This window comes from Microcaecilia unicolor, chromosome 6, assembly GCF_901765095.1.
Source record: "Microcaecilia unicolor chromosome 6, aMicUni1.1, whole genome shotgun sequence".
NCBI lineage: Eukaryota > Metazoa > Chordata > Amphibia > Gymnophiona > Siphonopidae > Microcaecilia > Microcaecilia unicolor.
Genome location: NC_044036.1, coordinates 120,077,723 through 120,098,900, shown reverse-complemented (window position 1 = coordinate 120,098,900; position 21,178 = coordinate 120,077,723). Strand labels below are relative to the sequence as shown.

The 21,178-nt window shown below is 43.6% G+C and overlaps 1 protein-coding gene across 1 annotated transcript in view; it reads left to right on the top strand.

Annotated features, from left to right (window-relative positions):
- NIBAN1 (niban apoptosis regulator 1) overlaps nucleotides 1-21,178 on the top strand; it is a 234,590-nt gene that overhangs the window by 131,881 nt on the left and 81,531 nt on the right. Inside the window, exon 5 of the mRNA XM_030205896.1 lies at nucleotides 19,190-19,357. Within this exon, the coding sequence (XP_030061756.1) occupies nucleotides 19,190-19,357 (168 nt within the window). The remainder of the gene's footprint in view (nucleotides 1-19,189; nucleotides 19,358-21,178) is intronic.

Genomic DNA, 21,178 nt, shown 5'->3' with positions numbered 1-21,178 from the left:
TCCTCTCCCTTTCCTCTCCTATCCATTGCATCCCTGCAGTACAGTCTCCCTCCCTCCCTCCCTCCCATGCACCTCCACTGGGCCTACACTAATATACTACCAGCTCTCTGTAGCACTGCTAGTGCTTCCTGCACCAGTCCCCTAAGTATACATCAGGGGAGGCAGGCCTGGTGCAGGAAGCAGTAGCGACACTGCAGATTCGGGTCCCACACGTCTCCCATGGTAGTTTATTAGTGCAAGCCTGGAAGTTTGGGCCCAATGAGCTGCAAGCCATATCTGTCTTCACTTGGAAATCCTGTAGAGGGGGAGAAGCAGAGAGATGGCAAATACTTTTTTTTTAACTACTTTTCAGATTTATGCTTTGTTACTAAGTACAAAAGTACACCTTAAATGTAACTCGTTACAAATAAAAAGTGTTGCATAAATAAAGTAACTTGTTACAAGTAAAAGGACTGCCAACTGTACTTAAGTATTTATTTTATTTATTTTTATTACATTTGTACCCCGCCCACTCATGAAGTACTGTAACAAAGTACAAGTACTTCGTTACTACCCACCTCTGCCATCTCCAAATTTGACCAATAGGAGGAGAAGTGGGTGATGAGGTCATTAGCTGATGAGGTCATTAGCTGATGACTCATCATCACGCTGGTGGTCTGGACTGGAGTCTCGAGCACAACGCACATTTAGTACAGCAGCATTATGGGAAGAGTAGGCAAAGTCGAGTGCGCTTGCACAGGTGGGACCCCTCCCCCCCATACACACACACACTCAGATAGCCCTTTGGGCATATCTGGGCTTCTTTTTGGACATGGGTTGTGCTGGGAAATTTCTTCCCATCTGGCAACCCTGCCAGAGCACAATGGCAGTTAAAATGCTGTCTTTCTCCCTCAGACAATTCACCTGAGCCAGAGAGAATAAATTTGCCTTTAAAAATCATTTTGACCAGAGAATTTTCCTCTCCTGTGTCTCAAAAATCCCTCCCTTTAGTATGTATGTGTGTATGGGGGAGGGGGAGGTACGGTCACTTCACTTATGCCAAGTCAAAGCCTGGTATAAGTGCTCATGTCTAACTGTTGGCAGTTAGGTGCGTAGCTCCTTCTATCCTGTAACATGCACACTTAACTCCTAGGCGCACCCCGGAAGTTGGTGAAATAGAATTTGCGTTCAAAGCCTCTAGAAAAGTGACTAAGGACAATTGGACATGCAATAGCTAATTGGTGCCAATTAGTACAAATTAACTCCAATTTAAGCCAGTAATTTAGTATTAACTCCAACTAATAGCTAAGTATTAAATTAAGTTGCATGCACAACTGACCTTATTCTATAAATTGCGCATATGCTAAGCATAAATTTGAGCATGCAAATGATAGAATTAGGGTGTGTGTGCCCAGTAATGTACGTATACACCTCACAGAAACTGCATGCTTCTGCTCGTAGTGGCTTTCTTCATCCATCCCATTGTTCTTTCCTGTTCCTTGCAATCTTTTCCTGAAATATTAATGTAGAAATGTGTCAAGCCATTGTTGACTACATGGAGGACTGAATTACAGATGATGTTTTTAATTTAATTTTATTGGATTGGTTTACCACAATCATCCAAGTTGGGAACTCAGTTCTATGTGGCTTACATAAGATAAGTAGATAGACAACAAGTGCAGGTCAAGGATGCATGATAGGGCAGTGAGCAATGGAATTGTGGTTACAAGAACAGGGGTGGGGGAGGGGGAGATTTTGTTTAGAGTAAACTATTCCTTGGTTTGAGTCATGAAGCCCATAGGGAATAAGGAGGTCCTGTGTGGGAGAGGGTGGGGATACATGATCATCATTTGATTATCGGGTATGCTTTGCAACACTGATCTAAATCACATCGATCAACAGAAATTTCTTGTATAAAAACGTTTTCAGGTTTTTTTAACGAAAGCTTTCGTAGGTGGTGTCATGTCGTCTGTCTTTGCGCAAAGCATTCCACCAGATGTTGTTGCTATAGAAATTTTTTACAAAAGCTTTCGTAGGTGGTGTCAGATCATCTGTCTTTGCTCAAAGCATTCCACCAGATCTTGTTGCTATATAAATCCAGATTATTAGAGCAGTTCCAATTAGAGCATCCTTTCTATTAAGTCTGACCACAGAGCCATAGTTTAATAAGAAGACAGAAATTTATAGTACAATTGCAAATGCCTCACATTTTAATTGCTAGCAAAATAATGAGCTTTCAGATAAATCACTGCACTAGGCAGGATTTTCTTTGTACTGTTTTATTGTTTAGGTCATTTAAAAAGAAATAATAAACCCAGTTTTACTTTTACCATATGTTTTGTGTAGACTTTCTAGACTCCATTCCCCCTAGGAAAGAGGGCCATTTCCTGAATCAGATTATTAATGAACTGCAGGAAAATCTGTGAAAAGAAAGCAGCAGCTATGCTTGCCCTTAACTACAAGAACTAAAAAGCAGATGTCCTTTGCAGCTGATAATGGAGTAAACAGAGATCCATAGGCCATTTTTTGTGATGCTTCACACTAGATTAAACTGGATTTCATTGAAGAAGCTGATATCTAGATACATCAACCTGGAAATCCAAGGCTAAACTAAAAACCATAAATGGAGGAGTAGCCTAGCGGTTAGTGCAGTGGACTTTAATTCTGGAGAACTGGGTTCAATTCCCACTGCAGCTTCTTGGGACTCTAGGCAAGTCACTTAACCCTACAGCTCCTTGTGACTCTGAGCAAGTCACTTAACCCTCCATTGCCCCTGGTACAAAATAAGTACCTGAATATATGTAAACCGCTCAGAAAGGCGGTATATCAAGTCCCATTTCCCTTTCTCTTTCATTGCCCCATGTACAAAATAAGTACCCTGTATATAACATGTAAAGTGCATTGATTGTAGCCACAGAAAGGCAGTATATCAAATCCCATCCCCCTTTCCCTAAGTTTATGTCCCACAACAAGTAAAAGATTTAGGGGTTGATATTTAAAGTGATTTAACTTTAGTGCTGCTGAAGATGTCCAGTTAGCACCAAACTCAAAACTAGCTTTTTTGGGGGTGTTACAGGGGTGGAGTCAGCACCTTGCCAGTAAAGTGCCAATATCCAGCACTTAACAGGCCAAGTTTACCACATAAAAAAGGATCACATAAAAGTCAGTTCTATCTTTATATGGTGTCCCATAGCCCGTTAAGTGTTGAATATCGCACTTAACCAGCTATGCTTTAGCTGGCTCTACAAACCTAGAAATTCAATGCCAAAGCCCAGATATGGCTCGGTATTGAATTTCTGGGCATAACATCAGTGGCGGTCAGTGAAATGCTGAGCGCTGCCGACTGAATATCGACTCCCTTATACCTTTTCCCTGTCAGACTCGGTTTCCAATTTAAATTATTTGACCTAGAAAGTGCTTTGCATATAGATGCCTCTGCTTTATAGCAGCACCTGAACTTGGATGTCATTAGTCAGCTGCACTGAAATGCTTCCTCTCTTAAGGAAGAAAGCAGATCAACTTTAGCGTTCTTCCTGCCAGCATGCAATTTTATCGATACAACCTGTTGGTGAAACTCAGATGAATTCTGGTGCTCCCTTGTGTTTTCTTTCTCCTCCCTTTCGTTTCTCCTTAGCACCTAGCTGGATAATATCTGACCGCAGAAACCTGTTAGCACTGACTCAGTTAAAGCCTGGCTATTGCAGTGTCAATGGGGGGCTCATTTTCAAAGCACAAAGGGACCCTTTTTCTAAGCTGCGTATGGCAGAAACTGGGCGGTAATCGTCATTCTACACGTGTAGATGATTACCACACGGTTAACGTGTGAGACCTTACCACTGTCAATGGCTGGCGGCAAGGTCTCAGACCCAAATGGACAAGTTCCAATTTTGATTCTGCCGCACGCCCATTTACGGCAGAAATTTAAAAAAGGCCTTTTTTACAGGCATGCTGATAAATGGATCTGCACCCGCCGAACACACACGCCTACACTAGTGCAGCCCATATTTCGGCACACCTTAGTAAAAGGACCCCTTAGACTTACAAAGTTCCATAGGTTACCACAATCATCCAAGTTGGGAACTCAGTTCTATGTGGCTTACATAAGATAAGCAGATAGACAACAAGTGCAGTTCAAGGATGCATGATAGGGCAGTGAGCAATGGAGTTGTGGTTACAAGAATAGGGGTGTAAGTCTAAGAGCTTTGAAAATACACCTGTAGGTCACCTCCATTTGTCTTCTCCTTATCACCTCTTCCCTTTTGTCTGCAAACCTATTTATATCACTATTGTGTACATTTCTTCCAAGCATGCTTGAATTTTGTCACAGCAGTGGCGTAGCCACAGGTGGGCCTGGGTGGGCCAGGGCCTACCCACTTAGGGCTCAGGCCCACCTAATAGTAGCACACGTTTAGTGGTAGCTGGTGGGGATCCCAAGCTCCACCAGCTGAAGACTTCCCTCTGATGGTAACGAAAACGCTACTCTCCACAATACCGGTACCTGCTCATGCTCAGTTTTCAGCGTATTCCTGCTGCACTGCCAAGGTGGAAAGAAGCGTTTTCCCACCAGCTGAGATATTTTTTTGGTGGGGGTGAGGAGAACACTTGGTGCCCACCCACTTCTTGCCTAGACCCACCCAAAATCTGTTGCCTGGCTATGCCCCTGTGTCATAGCAGCCATCTATAGGGTCAATAGAGGAGTGCCGCAAGGATCTGTACTGGGACCAGTGCTGTTAACATATTTAAAAAAGATCTGGAAAATGGAACAACGAGTGAGATGATTAAATTTGCAGATGACACAAAACTATTCAAAGTTGTCAAAACACATGCAGTTTGTGAAAAATTGCAGAAAGACCTTAGGAAACTGGAAGACTGGGCATCCAAATGAGAGATGATATTTAATGTGGACAAATGCAAAGTGATGCACATTGGGAAGAATAATCCAAATTAAGTTATCTGATGCTAGGGTCCACCTTAGGAGTCAGCACTCAAGAAAAAGATCTAGGTGTCATTGTAGACAATACACTGAAATCTTCTGCCCAGTGTGCAGTGGTGACCAAAAAAGCAAAGAGGATGCTAAGAATTATTAGGAAAGAATGCATAATAAGACCAAGAATATTATAATGCCTCTGTATCTCTCCATGGTGTGACCTCAGCTTGAGTACTGCATTCAATTCTGGTCACTGTATCTTAAAAAAGATATAGCGGAATTAGAAAAGGTTCAAAGAAGAGCAACCAAAATGATAAAGGTGATGGAATGCCTCTCATATGAGGAAAGGCTAAAGAGGTTAGGGCTCTTCAGCTTGGAAAAGAGAAGTCTGAGGGGGGATATGATTGAGGGCCATAAAATCCTGAGTGGTATAGAATGGGTAGAAGTAAATTGATTTTTCAAAATGTACAAAGACCAGGGGACACTCGATAAAACTAAATGGAAATACTTTTAAAACAAATAGGAGAAAATATTTTTTCACTCAGAGTAGTTAAGCTCTAGAACTGGCTGCGGGAGGATGTGGTAACAGTGGTTAGTGTATTTGATTTTTAAAAAGGTTTGGACAAGTTCCTAGAGGAAAAGTCCATAGCCTGTTATTGATGGCGGGATTGTAGCATGGAATGTTGCTACTATTTGGGTTTCTGCCAGATACGTGTGACCTGGATTGGCCACTGTTGGAAGCAGGGTACTGGGCTAGATGGACCATTGGTCTGACCCAGTATCAGGCTTATTTTCGAAAGAGAAGGACGCCCATCTTTTGACACAAATCGCACCCTTCTCACAGGGTTGCCCAAATCGGTATAATGGAAAGCCGATTTTGGGCGTCCCCAACTGCTTTCTGTCGTGGGGACGACCAATGTTCCCGGGGGTGTGTTGGAAGCATAGCGAAGGCAGGACCTGGACGTGCCTAACACATGGGCATTCTTGAACCATAATGGAAAAAAAGGGCGTCCCTGATGAACACTTGGATGACTTTACCTGGTGCTTTTTTTCTTACGACCAAGCCACAAAAAGGTGCCCAAACTGACCAGATGACCACTGGAGGGAATCAGGGATGACCTCCCCTTACTCCCCCAGTGGTCACTAACCCCCTCCCACCCTCAAAATTGTTTTTAAAAATATTTTTTGCCAGCCTCTATGCCAGCCTCAAATGTCATACCCAGCTCCATGACAGCAGTATGCAGGCCCTGGAGCAGTTTTAGTGGGTGCAGTGCACTTCAGGCAGGCGGACCCAGGCCCATCCCCCCCTACCTGTTACACTTGTGGTAGTAAATGTGAGCCCTTCAAAACCCACCAGAAACTACTACTACTACTACTACTACTATTTTTCTGTAGCACTACCCACTGTACCCACATCTAGGTGGCCCCCTTCACCCATAAGGTCTAGGGTAGTGGTGTACAGTTGTGGGTAGTGGGTTTTGGGGGGCTCAGCACACAAGGTAAGGGAGCTATGTACCTGGGAGCTTTTTCTGAAGTCCACTGCAGTGCCCCCTAGGGTACCCGGTTGGTGCCCTGGCATGTCAGGGGAACCAGTGCACTACAAATGCTGGCTCCTCCCATGACCAAAGGGCTTGCATTTGTTCGTTTCTGAGATGGGCGTCCTTAGTTTTCATTATCGCAGAAAATCAGAAACGACCAAGTCTAAGGATGACCATCTTTAGGGACGACCTAAATGTCAAGTTTTGGGCGTCCCCGACCATATTATTGAAACGAAAGATGGACGCCCATCTTGTTTCAATAATACAGGTGGAGGAGTAGCCTAGTGGTTAGTGCAGACTTTGATCCTGGGGAACTGAGTTTGATTCCCACTGCAGCTCCTTGTGACTCTGGGCAAGTCACTTAACCCTCCATTGCCCCTGATACAAAATAAGTACCTGAATATATGTAAACCGCTTTGAATGTAGTTGCAAAAACCTCAGAAAGGCGGTATATCAAGTCCCATTTCCCTTTCCCACCCCTTCGCTGGGACATCCTGCGAGGGCGTCCTTAGGAAAACTTGGGCACGCCTTTCGATTATGCCCCTCCACGCCTATTCTTATGTGGTTAGCACTGGATCTGTGCACACATTGTGCACCAAATGCTCTAATGGTTTCAGTACGCTTGCTGAAACCATTAGCACAGACTGCATTAATATTCAAAAACAAAATTAGATTGTAAGCCCTCTAGGGAGAGGAAAATACCCAGTGTACCTGAATTTAACTCACCTTGAGCTACAAAAGGTGTGAGCAAAATCCAAATAATTAAATACATAAATAAATTTAAATGCATATTAATGCAGTCATTATACATCTTGCAGCAATGCTTTAAAAAAACGTTTCTCAAGCTCGTTTAGCGTGAGAAACTTTCTGCCAGGTCTGGGGCAGCGTTAGAAGGGTTATTTGAAAGGAGAGGTGTCTAGTGACACCCTGCTGCATTGGCCCCCCAAAACTGCCCCCCCTCCCTACTCGACCCATTTTGAGCATCAGTCCTCACTTCCCCTAATATAATTTTTAAAGATGCCCTGGTAGGCCAGTGGACCCCCCTTGGCCCAGCCCCTTCCCTCCCATCACAAATTGCCCTCTGGTCCAGTGGCCTCCCTGGCCCTCTCTCTCCCATCACAAAATGCCCTAATGGTCCATTGGCCCCCCTGGCCTGACCCCCTTCCCCAATCACAAATTGTCCTGGTGGTCTTGTGGAGGTCCACCCTCCAGACCCCATACCTGGTAGGAAGCAGGAGTGATGCCCACTCACTCCTGCCTCTCCATGCACCATCTTCAAAATGGCAGTGCTCCACCCAACTCAGTGCATCCTGGGATGCACTGGGTGTGGTCTTGTGGAGGTCCACCCCCTAGACCCCATACCTGGTAGGAAGCAGGAGTGATGCCTCTGTCCCTGCCCTATTCCCGTAGGCCCTGTCTCCGTCCCCGCCCCATCCCATCCCCGCAGGTTCTGTTCCTGTCCCCGCCCCGTCCCCATGGGCTATGTCCTCATCTGCAGAAGCCTCGAACAATTATGTTTTTATATTTAAATCTTCTTATTAAAGTATAAAAAGGAACAATATGCTGTGCAACTATTGTATATAAATTACAAATAGAAAACAGTAATAACAGCGAGCAGCCATAGGAACCTTCCTCACCACCACCCTCTATCCTTCCAACCCCAACAATATCTGATTTCTACTACCCCAAGGAATCCTAATCCACCCTGTTAAAATGTCCAGGGGTACAAAATACAACTCGTTCTGTGTGCCATAGAGGGGAGAAATATGCCTATGAAGCACTGTTATGATTTTTAAAATCTGTGAAGTCATCAACAGTCTCAGGATTCAATCTACCTCTCCTGTCTTCTACAGTCCTTCCAGCAATAGAAGATATCTTCTTAGAAGATGTGCTGGTAGCAGGATGTACAGGATCCCCTATGCAAATTTTGCTAGTTCTGGCCAGCATATTTGCTTGTTTTTCCAAAAAATCAAAATATCGTTGTCTGCATCACTCAAACATAAATAACAGTCCAGTTCATTAACAGGCTTCAAAGTAGAAAATGACATGGGGACAAAGTTTGTCCCCATCCCCGTGAGCTCTGTCCCCATCCCCGCCCCGTCCGATCTGTCCCCGTCCCCTCAAGCTCTGTCCCCATCCCCGTGTCATTCTCTAATGTAAAATGCACTCAGTGAAACCCTCTGGCTAATTGTACAGTATAATCAGCTTGCTTCTTTACTTGATCCTTGCTGTGGGATCTGGGATTGGGAAAGCTCACATACTAGCACCCTATCCATTCATGGTGGTCTAAATAAAAGTATTACAGCCCACAATAGGTGCATTTGACAGAGAAAGACACAGACAGAGCTGCACTGGTGAGTTTGATATCTGGTATATTGATAATTTCAAAAAGCCAGTAGCAAGAGGAGGAAATCCAAGTCTCACAAATATGCAACAGTAAAATGAAATACCTTAAAATAAGCTTAAAAACCTTTCAAACGCAAATGTGAAATGCTGCTTGATTCTCTATGCAGGAGCCGCTAAGCACAGGGTGCTTATTTTGTATTCTTTGGAGTTACTTGCTTTTTAATGTTCATTCATGAGTTCACTAACCGCCTTATTTTCGAAAGAGAAAGACGCCCATATTTCGACCCAAATCGGGAGATGGGCGTCTTTCTCCCGTAGGCGCCCAAATTGGTATAATCGAAAGCTGAATTTGGGCGTCTTCAACTGCAATCTGTTGCTGAAACGGCCAAAGTTGATGGGGCATGTCGGCTGAGGAGAGATTGGCGTCCTCGGCTGATAATCGAAAAAAGAAAGGTGTTTTTAGCGTGAATTTGGGTCACTTATTTTTGGACCCTTTTTTTTCACGAACAAGTCCCAAAAAAGTGCCCTAAATGACTAGTTGACCACCGGAGGGAATTGGGGATGGCCACTCCTGACTCCCCCAGTGGTCACTAACCCCCTCCCACCAAAAAAAAAAAACAACTTTAAAAACTTTTTTTTTCCAGCCTGTATGCCAGCCTCAAATGTTGTACCCAGCTCCATCACAGCAGTATGCAGGTCCCTGGAGCAGTTGCTAGTGGGTGCAGTGGACTTCACCCAGGTGGACCCAGGCCCATCCCCCCTACCTGTTACACTTGTGGTGGCAAATGTGAGCCCTCCAAACCGCCCCGAAAACCCACTTTACCCACATCTAGGCGCCCCCCTTCAGCCATAAGTGCTATGGTAATGGTGTAGAGTTGTGGGCTGTGGGTTTTGGGGGGATTTGGGGGGCTCAGCACCCAAGGGAAGGGAGCTATGGACTTCAGAGGTAGTTAACTTTTTTTTTTAATTGTTACAAGTGCCTCCTAGGGTGCCCGGTTGGTGTCCTGGCATGTCAGGGGGACCAGTGCACTACGAATCCTGGCTCCTCCCACGACCCAATGCCTTGGATTTGGTCGTTTTTGAGCTGGGTGCCTTTGGTTTCCATTATCACTGAAAAACGATACCGCCCAGCTCAAATCCACACAAATCTGATGCATTTGGCTGGCACAAACCGTATTATCGGAAAAAAGATGAACGCCCATTTTTTTCAAAAATACGGTTTGTCCTGCCCCTTCACGACCCATTCTCGGAGATAGACGCTCATGGAGATGGGCGTTCGCGTTCGATTATGCCCCTCTAAGTGTGTTCTCATCCATGCATTTGAAAGTTTGTAAAGCTTATTTTAAGGTATTTCGACTCCTGATGCAGGCACTCAGAGGTCTAGTTAGGGGTATGAAGATGGAAGGATCCTCTCACTCAGAACACTGGCCATGCTGTTGCTTCAAGAAAAAAAAGAATGCAACATACATTCCCAGGCTATATAATAAAGAGATGAAAACTCCGCAGTTGTTGGGTAAACTCAGCAAATATTATAATAGTTAAATTACGTAGCCTGGCACTCTAATTAAAAAAATACTGACTCCTTACCCTGCATACTGGACCATCATGATATTAATTGTACATATATATGGATGTGGAGACGAGATAGAAGATTTTCCTATAGAGCTCATCACACAAACAGTACCGATTCAAGGGTATTAGGCACCCTAGGCCACCTTTCAGCCCTGTGTCCTCCTCCCAAGTATTTTTCAGGCCCCTAGTTTCCTTAGCAGATTATTAATTTATTGTCTTACTTGCCAAATCACTATGGTTTAGGGTGTTAGAAAACGCATAAAAGGGGCCCCATATTCAGCTGGTGGTGGGCAGCATGTTTGCTGTCTGCCGCCGGTGTTAAACCTGGATATTCAATGCCGGGTCATTCCCAGAGACCGACATTGAATATCCGGGTTAATTTTGGCCGCTAAAAAGTTAACTGGCTATGCTGATATTCAGCACTAACCAGTTAACTTTTTAACTGTCAAACATAGGCCTACTATTTAAGCGGCCTATTTCGACCACTCAACATAGTCGGTTTGGCAGTACATAAGTACATAACTATTGCCATACTGGGACAGACTAAGGGTCCATCAAGCCCAGCATCCTGTTTCCAACAGTGGAAACCAGGTCACAAATACCTGGCAAGATCCCAAAAAAGTTCAATAGATTTTATTCCGCTTATCCCAGAAATAAGCAATGGGTTTTCCCCAAGTCAATTTAATAATGGTCTTTGGACTTTTCCTTTAGGAAGCCATCCAGACCTTTTTTAAACCTCGCTAAGCTAACTGCCTTTACCACATTCTCTGGCAACGAATTCCAGAGTTGAATTACACGTTGGATGAAGAAAAAGTTTCTCCGATTCGTATTAAATTTACTACTTTGTAGTACATCACATGCCTCCTAGTCCTAGTATTTTTGGAAAGAGTAAACAAACGATTCATGTCTACCCGCTCCACTCCACTCATTATTTTATATACCTCTATCATATCTCCCCTCAACCGTCTTTTCTCCAAGCTGAAGAGCCCTAGACACTTTAGCCATTCCTCATAGGGAAGTCGCTAACATATAAGTATACACTTTATAATAACATATAACAAATCTTTAAAGTTCACTCAAAGTAATCTCAGGAATAATAAACACTATGCCTTGTAGGTATTTAAATGCTTCTATTATATCTTCCCCTCCCACCTTTCTTCCAAAGTATACATTATTGAGATTAAGTCTGCCCCCCTATGCTTTATGACAAAGACCACTGACAATTTTAGTTGCTACCCTCTGGATCAACTCTATTCTGTTTATATCTTTTTGAAGGTGTGGTCTGTAGAACTGTACACAGTATTCTGATTGAGGTCTCACCAAAGTCTTATACAAGTCCTCCTCCTTTTTCATGCACAAAATTACTTTACCCCCTAAACTGTACCACTCCTTCAGGTTTCTGCAGCCCAAATTCACGACCCCACATTTTTTAACATTAAATCCTAGCTGCTGAATTCTGAACCATTCTTTCAAGTTTCGCTAGGTCCCTCCTTATATTATCCATACTATCAGGGGTGTCTGCTTTATTGCAGATTTTTGGCATCATACACAAGGCAGCATACCTTACCAGACAGCACTTCAGCTATATCAGATACAAAATTGTTAACAAGAACCAGACCAAGAACTAAAGCTTCCAGCATACCACTGGTAACATTCCTTTCCTCCATTTGAAGAGTTTTAGGGGGGGGGGGGGATTTCAAGCATTTATTTATTTATTTAATGGAGTGGCGTGGAGGAGTGGCCTAGTTGTTAGGGCACCAGTCTTGACATCCAGAGGTGCCTCATTCAAATCCCACTGCTGCTCCTTGTGATCTTGGGTAAGTCACTTAGCCCTCCATTACCTCAGGTACAAACTTAGATTGTGAGCCTTCCAGGGACAGCGAAATACCCAGTGTACCTGAATATGACTCACCTTGAGCTACTACTGAGAAAGGTGTGAGCAAAATCTAAATAAATATATAAACAAACTATGAATCCGAGGTGCCAGTGTTAGAGACACTTCCTTAAACAAGGTGGTAATGCTATAAATAAATATACATGCATACTAGCATATACGTGTACATATCTTACATAGCATGTATTTTACAGATGGCCATACGCATAGGCGGAGTATCCAGTTTCTGGATTCTGCTTTCCTTTGATTTAACTCTATTCCCAGTGTCTCCTGTCCATTGCTGTATCTCTTTGCTTCTTTCACTTCCTCCTCAACACCCATCTCTTATATTGATCTTTCACTTTCAGATTTCTTCCATTTTATTTTTCTGTTTCTGTGTCTACTCAGACTATACCCTTCCTCAGTGTTCAGTCCTCATTCTCCCTTTTATTAAAAAATGTATCTATCTATAGATTTCTGTCTCTTTCACACAGCCTTCCTAATTCCCATCACTCTCTCTCTCTCTCTCTACTTCCCCAGCCTCTCACTAACTCCCCTTCTCTTCCCTCTCCTATTCCATATCCAGCATTTTCCCTTCTCTTCCTTCTTTCCTGCTATGTGTCCAGCATGTCCCCTTCCATTCCCTACTCCCCATGTCCAGCATCTCTACCCTTCTTTTCCCTACCCTACGCAATGTCTCTCTCCTTCTCTTGTCTACTTCTGGTGTCCAACACCTCCCTTTCTCTTCCTCTTTCCTCTTCTCTTGCCCATTTCCAGATGTCGAGCATTTTCCCTTTCCTATCCCTACCTCATTGTCAAGCATCTCTCTCACCTCTTCACTTTCCCAGGCTAGGCCTGTTTCCTGTCTTCATCCACTGCTCCTGTCCCAGGGGCGTAGCCAGACACCCATATTTGGATGGGCCTGGGCCCAAGATGGGTGGGCAGAAGAACTCCGCCCTGTCCCACAAGTGATCTCACTCTCTTGCCTGCGTGCCATTTGGTCTCTCAAACATCCCCCCTACCCCGAATACCTTTTAAAAGCAGATTTTCATCGGCAGCGAGCAGCAACTAACACACACTGCTCATATTAGCCCCACAGTCTTCCCTCTGATGCAACTTCCTGTTTCCACATAGGCGGGAATACATCAGAAGGAAGGCTGTTATGCAGGAGGGCCAGTTGTTGAGAGTTTTCAGCTGGTGGGGCTTGGGGATCCCTGCCAGCCACATCATAGGTGTGCTGCTACTGGGTGGGCCTGAGCCCAAAGTGGGTGGGCCTGGGCCCATCCATGCCCACCCTTGGCTACGCCACTGTCCTGTCTACCTGTATCCAGCTGCCCTGTGATACTTAAGAGCTGTGAGCACAACACAGGGTTTTGAGCACAGTTGCATGCTCAAGGCCTGATACATTCCACCTCTCTGACACAAACTTTCTGTTGGAGGTGGCAGGATATAGCAGGCCTTTAGTATGCACCTGTGCTGAAATTCTCCTTGTTGCTCTAACAGCTGTCAAGTGCCACTATCTTGCCATACTGACACCTCACCACACTCCCAAATTCTGCCATCCTAGGTGGAAGGTTTAGTTCATTTAGTGGTAGGACCAACCCTGCAGAAGATCTTTCCTTAGTGATGGGAAAAAGTAGGGTCTATTGTAGTTTACCAGTTGGGAAAATAAGCAAACTAACTGGTCCCAGTGGTCTTCATCTGCTGTCAGTCCTCTGGCTTTCTTCATTAATCTATACAGTCAGAGTTTGACAGGAGAACTCCTCACCCCTGGGAATCAACTTGTGTAAACTGTACTGATGATTTCATACAATTAATTAGTTTGTCAGGTGAATCATGTGCTGCAGTTTATTCTTGTAAAGCTCTCTGAGCTGGCCATAAGAAAAGTGCTCCTGGCAATAGATCCCGTGTCTTAAATTTTGAAGAGACAGAGTCATATTTTGCAAAGTGCAATTAACTGCTTTGATGCCTATGGCTATGCTTAGTTTTTCATTAGCCCAGTGAGACACAAACAGAGGTGTTGCTAAACTTAACTACAGGATTATGCATTATTCTGATCATGGCGGGCTACAGGGAATCAGAAATACAGCTAGATCAAAGCAGCACCACATAAACCTGTTTGGGTTGATGTGGCAGAGGTTGCAAATAAAGGGCCAGTTTGGGGGCGTATTTGTAGTGGTTCTGCTTCTTCCTCACCCTGAACCTCTTAATTCAAGCCATGGCGAATAACTTGTTTCTTATCTCTAGACATCTTCCCAAAGATGTCTATTCAGAAAAACCTGAAATATCTCCTCCTATTTATCAAGTGGAGAATCAACACATATGAAGGACAAGTATTATAGCCAAATACAGGCAAGCTGCTATATTTAACAGTTCCATGACTTCAGAATTTGGGCTGTAAGTTATGTTTCAACAGGTTACTACAAAGCTCCATAAGCTTCCTTGTCTGGCTGTTTCTCCCCAAAAGGTTACAGGTTAATGCAAACAATGATTGTATTGTTCTTTTTTCTGTTGCTATTCAACTGCAATATATTATTACTGCACTGGAAAATGCGTACACAGTAAAATGAGACAGGTTGCTTCAAAGGACAAATGCATCTGCCACTAACCACATAAGCTAGAATACTTTCAAATATTGAAATGTGTTAGGACTTGAACATTGTTTTTACAGTAATAATAATAAACCTTTGTAACTAGCTGCTAAGTAAGCCATGGTGAGAACTTTAAGATGAAATAAGCTAGTTTCTTGGGAAACAAAAGCACTCAGAACGACTGAAATGTAAAATTTTGGGATTGTGAAGTAACAAACATTGTGAATAGGTCCATAATGAGAAGGTAGCTAAATTGATGAACTTCTAAGTTCATTCTGCATATCTGGGGGGTCAATAGATATAGAGTTTGCTATGGTACAGATTTGTGAATGGACTGATCCTGACTTGTGGTGTTGGTGCTAATGAAACAGTATGGATACTAAAGAAGTCCCACCTTCAGTCTGGCAACCTTTGAGCTGTCATAGAGAAGAAAGGTCTCCTGAAGGGACAGCATCACTGTGGAGAGCCAGGAAGTGATCCTATTGCCAGGATCTGCCTTCCAGGGTATGCAATGTCCTCTTGCACTGAGGATGTCTCTTCAGAGGCTTCTGCCCAGGAGAGAAGGGTTAGGATGGCCATTGTAGTTGGAGATTCAATCATTAGGCACGTAGATAGCTGAGTGGCTGATGGATGTGAGGATCCCTTGGCCACATGCCTGCCTGGTGTGAAAGTGGCGGATCTCACTCGGCACCTAGATAAGGTTTAGACAGTGCTGGGAAGGAGTCTGCTGTTTTGGAACACAGATATCTCAGCAGAGCAGAGGGGCTGTCTAGTGGTCAGTGTAGTGGAGTTCACATAAAAGGACCCAGGTACAAATCCCACCTTAACACCCTTATTTTGTATTGTGAGCCCTCCAGAAACACCTAAAAACCCACTGTACCTAATTATACACCAGTACAATAACCCCGAGGCCTGCAGATGTCTCCTATCTATAGGTATAGCTGGTATTTTGTGGGTTTTGGAAGGCTCACAATTTTCACCACAAGTGCACTAGTAAAAGTGGGATATAGGACCTGGGTCTCTTTCTACAGTCCACTGCACTGACCAATAGCCTATTCCTGGACCAGTTTGCTGCTCTAATAGGAATGGCATAATATCTGAAGCTGTGAAAGAGCCTGTCACTGTTATATCTTTGGGGGTGGGAGGGGGGGGGGGTCACTGACCACTGGGGGATTAAGGGAGAGTCATGCCTTAATCTCTCCAGTGGTCGGCTAGAGCACCTTTTTGTGACTTAGTCGTGATGGAATCAGATCCAGATTTTTAAAAAGTCCCAATTTTCGCCCTAGACATTTTTATCCTATTCCATTATACCTGAAAAGTCAAAATTGTGGGCCTTCCCAAACATGCCTCCTTGTGATTTAGATGAACTGCGGAGAAAACCATCTCAAATCAGAGTTTTGAAAATCATGACTTGGATGTTTTCCCATGAAAAATGACCACCTGGCACTGGGGGAGCGGAGAGTGGGCATCCGATGGCACTGGCACATGTTTTAAATGTGATGGATTGTGTAAAAAATAGGTGCCAGTGGTGTCAGAAGTCCGTTTGGGGGAGCGGTCGCTCCCCTGGCGCCCCCTAGCTATGCCACTGCACCTGCCGCTTTGTGCCTCTTTTGAAATGTTTTTCTCTTTTGAACATGAGCGACATAGCATCTTATCTTTAAACCAAGCTTTGTTACAGTATCAATTATAGGAATTACCAAGCTGACATCATCTGCATAAATGTAAATACTCTCAACTCATCCAATTTTTTACCTAAGGAAGATAATAGCATATTAAATAGTATAGGAGACAGTGGAGACTCCACATTTTGGTTGCCAAAGCTCTGAAAACAAATCTTTCATTTTCACTTTATACGCTGTAGTTGTCAAAAAGCCCTTGAAGCATTTAAAACTGGTCCTGAAATTCCAAGTTCATTTAAATAGTACAATAGTATATTATAATCAACAACATCAAATGCAGAAGCTAGATCAAACTGAATGAATAGTACTTGGGTCCCTGTCCCTAACCAAGGTCTAATTTCTGAGACTGTCAGGCTTATTTTCGAAAGAGAAGGAAGCCCATCTTTCGACACAAATCGGAAGATGGGCGTCCTTCTCACAGGGTCGCCCAAATTGGCATAATCGAAAGCCGATTTTGGGCATCCCCAACTGCTTTCTGTCGCGGGGACGACCACAGTTCCCGGGGGGGGGGGGGGGGTGTTGGAGGCGTGGTGAAGGCGGGACTTGGGCGTCCCTAATACATGGGCATCCTCGACCCATAATGGAAAAAAAAGGGTGTCCCTGACGAGCATTTGGACAACTTTACCTGGTCCAGTTTTTCTTACAACCAAGGCCCAAAAAGGTGCCCAAACTGACCAGATGACCACTGGAGGGAATCGGGGATGACCTCCCCTTACTCCCCCAGTGGTCACTAACCCCCTCCCACCCTCAAAAAAGAACTTTAAAAATATTTTGTGCCAGCCTCTATGCTAGCCTCAAATGTCATACTCAGGTCCATCGCAGGAATGTCCTGAGAGGACGTCCTCAGAAAAACTTGGATGCCCTTTTCGATTATGGCCCTCAAAGGTACCTAACACTGTCTTTGTGTTAAACATTTTCCTAAATCCAGATTGAGATTGATGTAAAATGTTGAATCTATCCAAATAATCCATCAATTGTTGAGAAACTGTACCTTTCCTGATCTTCACTAGTAGCAGAATGGAAACTACAGGTCTATAATTTGACACTGTAGATAAATTGCAATTTGGATCCTCCAGTATAGGAGTAAGTATTATGTTCCCCAAATAATATGGGAAGTCCCCCATGTAAATCCTAGTCTCAACCAATTGTGTAACTAAATCAAAAATTCACGTGATGTTGATTTCAGTAAATATGCAAAAGAAGATGGGGGGGGGGGGGGGGATTATTCATTCATTCAAGGTGGTAGAGACAAAAACAGTGACGGTATTCAAAAAGGCATGGGATGAACATAGAGGAACACTATGTAGAAAATAGTTGGTAGAAAACAAATTAAAAAATAAACCCTTACATGGCTGCAGGGGGTGGATGTGTGAGCGACACTTGGACCGCTACTCTAGATGTGAAGAACTAAGCCAATGCTAGGCAGACTTTGTAGGTCTGTGTTTGTATATGGCAATTCAGTTTAGGATAGGCTGGAAAGGGCTTCAATGACAACTTCAGTAGCTAGAACCGAGGACAGTGCTGGGCAGACTTTTACTGTCTGGGTCTTGCAAATGATAAGACGGATTTGGATAGGCTGGAGTGAGCTTTGATAGCAACACCAGTAGGTGGAACAGTGGACTTCTACGGTCTATGTCCCAGAAACGCCAAAGAAAAACTTGGGATAAAGTATATAATATCACATTCATTGTTGATTTAATTATGAATTGATAATGAGTGTGACTGTTGGGCAGACTGGATGGACTGTTAAGGAATCTATATAATATTGATATCAAACCTTTAATGGAGCATTTAACTTCACATAGACCTACCAGGCCAGACTCTGGGTGATCCGACTGAGTACTGACATCTCTACTCAGTTTAAAATGTGCAATCTAGAGATAAGTATAATGATAGGTAAATGGAATCTGATAATCTTGTTGCAGCAAAATTTTAATATTTGTTACTGTTCAAGCACATGATAAACCACAAATGTGGCTCAGTAATTAGGCTTGATGGTGAGGTTTTTTTGTTTTTGTTTTGGCACTCAGAATGTTAGATGGTCCTTGGTAACTGATCCTAAAGGATGTAATCTTCATCCGGTATTCAAATTATGTGACTTTGTATTAGGACAACTGATTTTCTTCTCTAGGTTGTCCAATAGGCTATTATTTGAAGACAATTAAGTTTTCTTCTGTAAACCCATATGCTCTAGGTAAAGGCCTTATTGGCCCTTTTACTAAGTTGCAGTAAAAGGGGTCCTGTGCTAGTGGTGGCAGCCATTTTTGCCGCACGCCAGGGCCCCTTTTACCACAGCAGGTGAAAAGGCCAGAAAAAGGAATGGCTGTGCGGTAAGTTAAGTTCACATTTGTTGACCATTTCGGGGGAGCACTTACCACTACCTGGGGGCAGCATTGCCCCATTACTGCTGGATAACTCCTGCGCTAGAAAATCAGACCTGATTTGATGTCATGCCAGAAATGGCACACACGGGGGGTGGAACAACCACCGGTGCCTGCATTAGGCCTGCGGCAATTCTAGTTTGGTGAGCAGCAAGCATGTTGCCACGCAGCAACCTTTTAGTAAAAGTGCCCCTTGCTGAATTCTAGATCTTGCTAAATTAGAATATAAGAAAGTTACTTTTTAAAGAAGTGAGTCTATTGTAACCTGTATGGCTTTTGTATACATTTTCCCATGTTTTTTAGCTTCCACTGAAAAGGAGAATGCCCAGGCATATGTTGTCCTGCCCAGTTCGTTTGCTGTTTATCTTTGGCACCCCTACAGAAGACACAGTTTCTATTGTTTCCAGGATGAGGGAGCTCAGAAACACTTTGGAGCAGTATTGCACGACTGTATCAGACATCAGAACCATGGTAGGTAAAGAAGCCTTTTCTAAAAAATACAGCACGTTGCGTAAGATCAGACTGTTGTGAAACCTTTGGTGCAGACACATTGAATACACTTAATTAGAGGTGGGAAATAAAAGCCTGGTTTATTTATTTTGAATGTATTTTCAGATCTTGTAGCATTTTGGAGGCAATTCTGTAAGTGGGTTCCTCCTTTAAGGCACCTGATGCCATGCAGTGACAGCCTATACTATAATGGTATCTGGGTGTCCAGGTTCCATTATAGAATACTAGCATAAGCCATAGAGCTGCTGTAACTGCAGACACCTAAATGCTATGTCTAACTTTGTTCTGCAAATTACACATGTAAGTGACAGTCCCACCCATGTTGCTCTCATAATCTGCCCATATTTAATTCTGGCATTTATATTCTGCTTAACCCATCAAGTTCAAGGTGGAAAACAATTACATGTTATGAGTAGATGTTCTCTCTGTCCCTAGAGGGCTCACAATCTTGTTTTTTGTACCCAAGGCAATGGAGGGTTAAGTGACTTGCCCAAGGTTACAAGGAGCTGCACTGTGAATTGAACCCAGGATGCTGGGCTCAAGGCCTGCTGCATTGACCATTAAGTCACTCCTGAACGCCCCCTTGTATTTATGCACTAAAGCTACTTACTAGTGCCCTTACAGAATAGTGCTTAGGCTAGTGCTTCCCAGTCCTTTTGTGCCTGTGATCCCAGGATTGCAGCCAAATAAAATGGTGTGACCCTCTGGAGGTGTAGAATAATGATGCACCTATATAGAGGTCACCTAGGTCATGACCCCAAAAGCAGGTTTTGGGACCCCATTTGGGGTCCCAACCCACAGTTTGGGAAGCTCTGGCATCGGTGATTTGCTGCCACATACGTGTGTCAGTGGTAGTATTCTGTACACGTACACGCTAATGCGATGCATAAATGTGAGTACCCTGTTCTAGAATTACTCTTATATCCAGGGCTTTTTTTGAGGGGGTACTGAGTACTGGCACCTTTTCCATTATCTGCTAAAACTGACCCATGGCCCCCAAGTTTTAATGAAAGAGCTCAGGCTCTACACACCAATTTTATTTATTGCATTTATTTATTGCATTTGTATCCCACATTGTCATACAGATTCTGTGACAGGTTGCAGGGGGCCTGACTATTCTGGGGTGGGTCCCTCAGTGATAACCCAGCTCTTGAAGGGTGGCCTGGCATTTGAATACCGGCACCCTTTTTGCTAGAAAAAATGCACTGCTTATAGGTCATTGTTAATATTTTGGGTTCTTTTAATCACTCTTCACTATTCTTTCCTCAAGAACATAATGTGCCCGATATTCAGCCAGCAGCAGGCAACGCTTTTGCTGTCTGCCGTTGGTATTAAACCTGAATATTCAGTGCCAGGCCATGTCCAGTGATCGGCATTGAATATCTGTTTTTTTCTTAAAAATATACATGCATAAAATGAGCTTTATAAAGTTGATGCCAGGTGTAAAAGTATGCAGAATGGCATATGCATGCACACTTTTGTAGTCATTGCTGGGGTCATGGGTTGGGTGGAGCATGGGCAGCGTCATAGATTATAAAATTCAGTGCAGTCCGGTGGGGCACCAATACTCCCACCCTGGCCCCTCTAGAGTTAACATGGTCCTGTTCCACTCCTTTTGGTCTTGTGGATAAGATAAAACTCTCACTTTGCCCACCATCTTGACAAAGTTAGTTTTCCTGGAGTCTAAGGCCCTCATTTTGAATGAATCAGCACTGTCCGTACTTTAATACAAAACCATATCATCCAGTGATCATCTAGGATATGATGATTTATTTATTTATT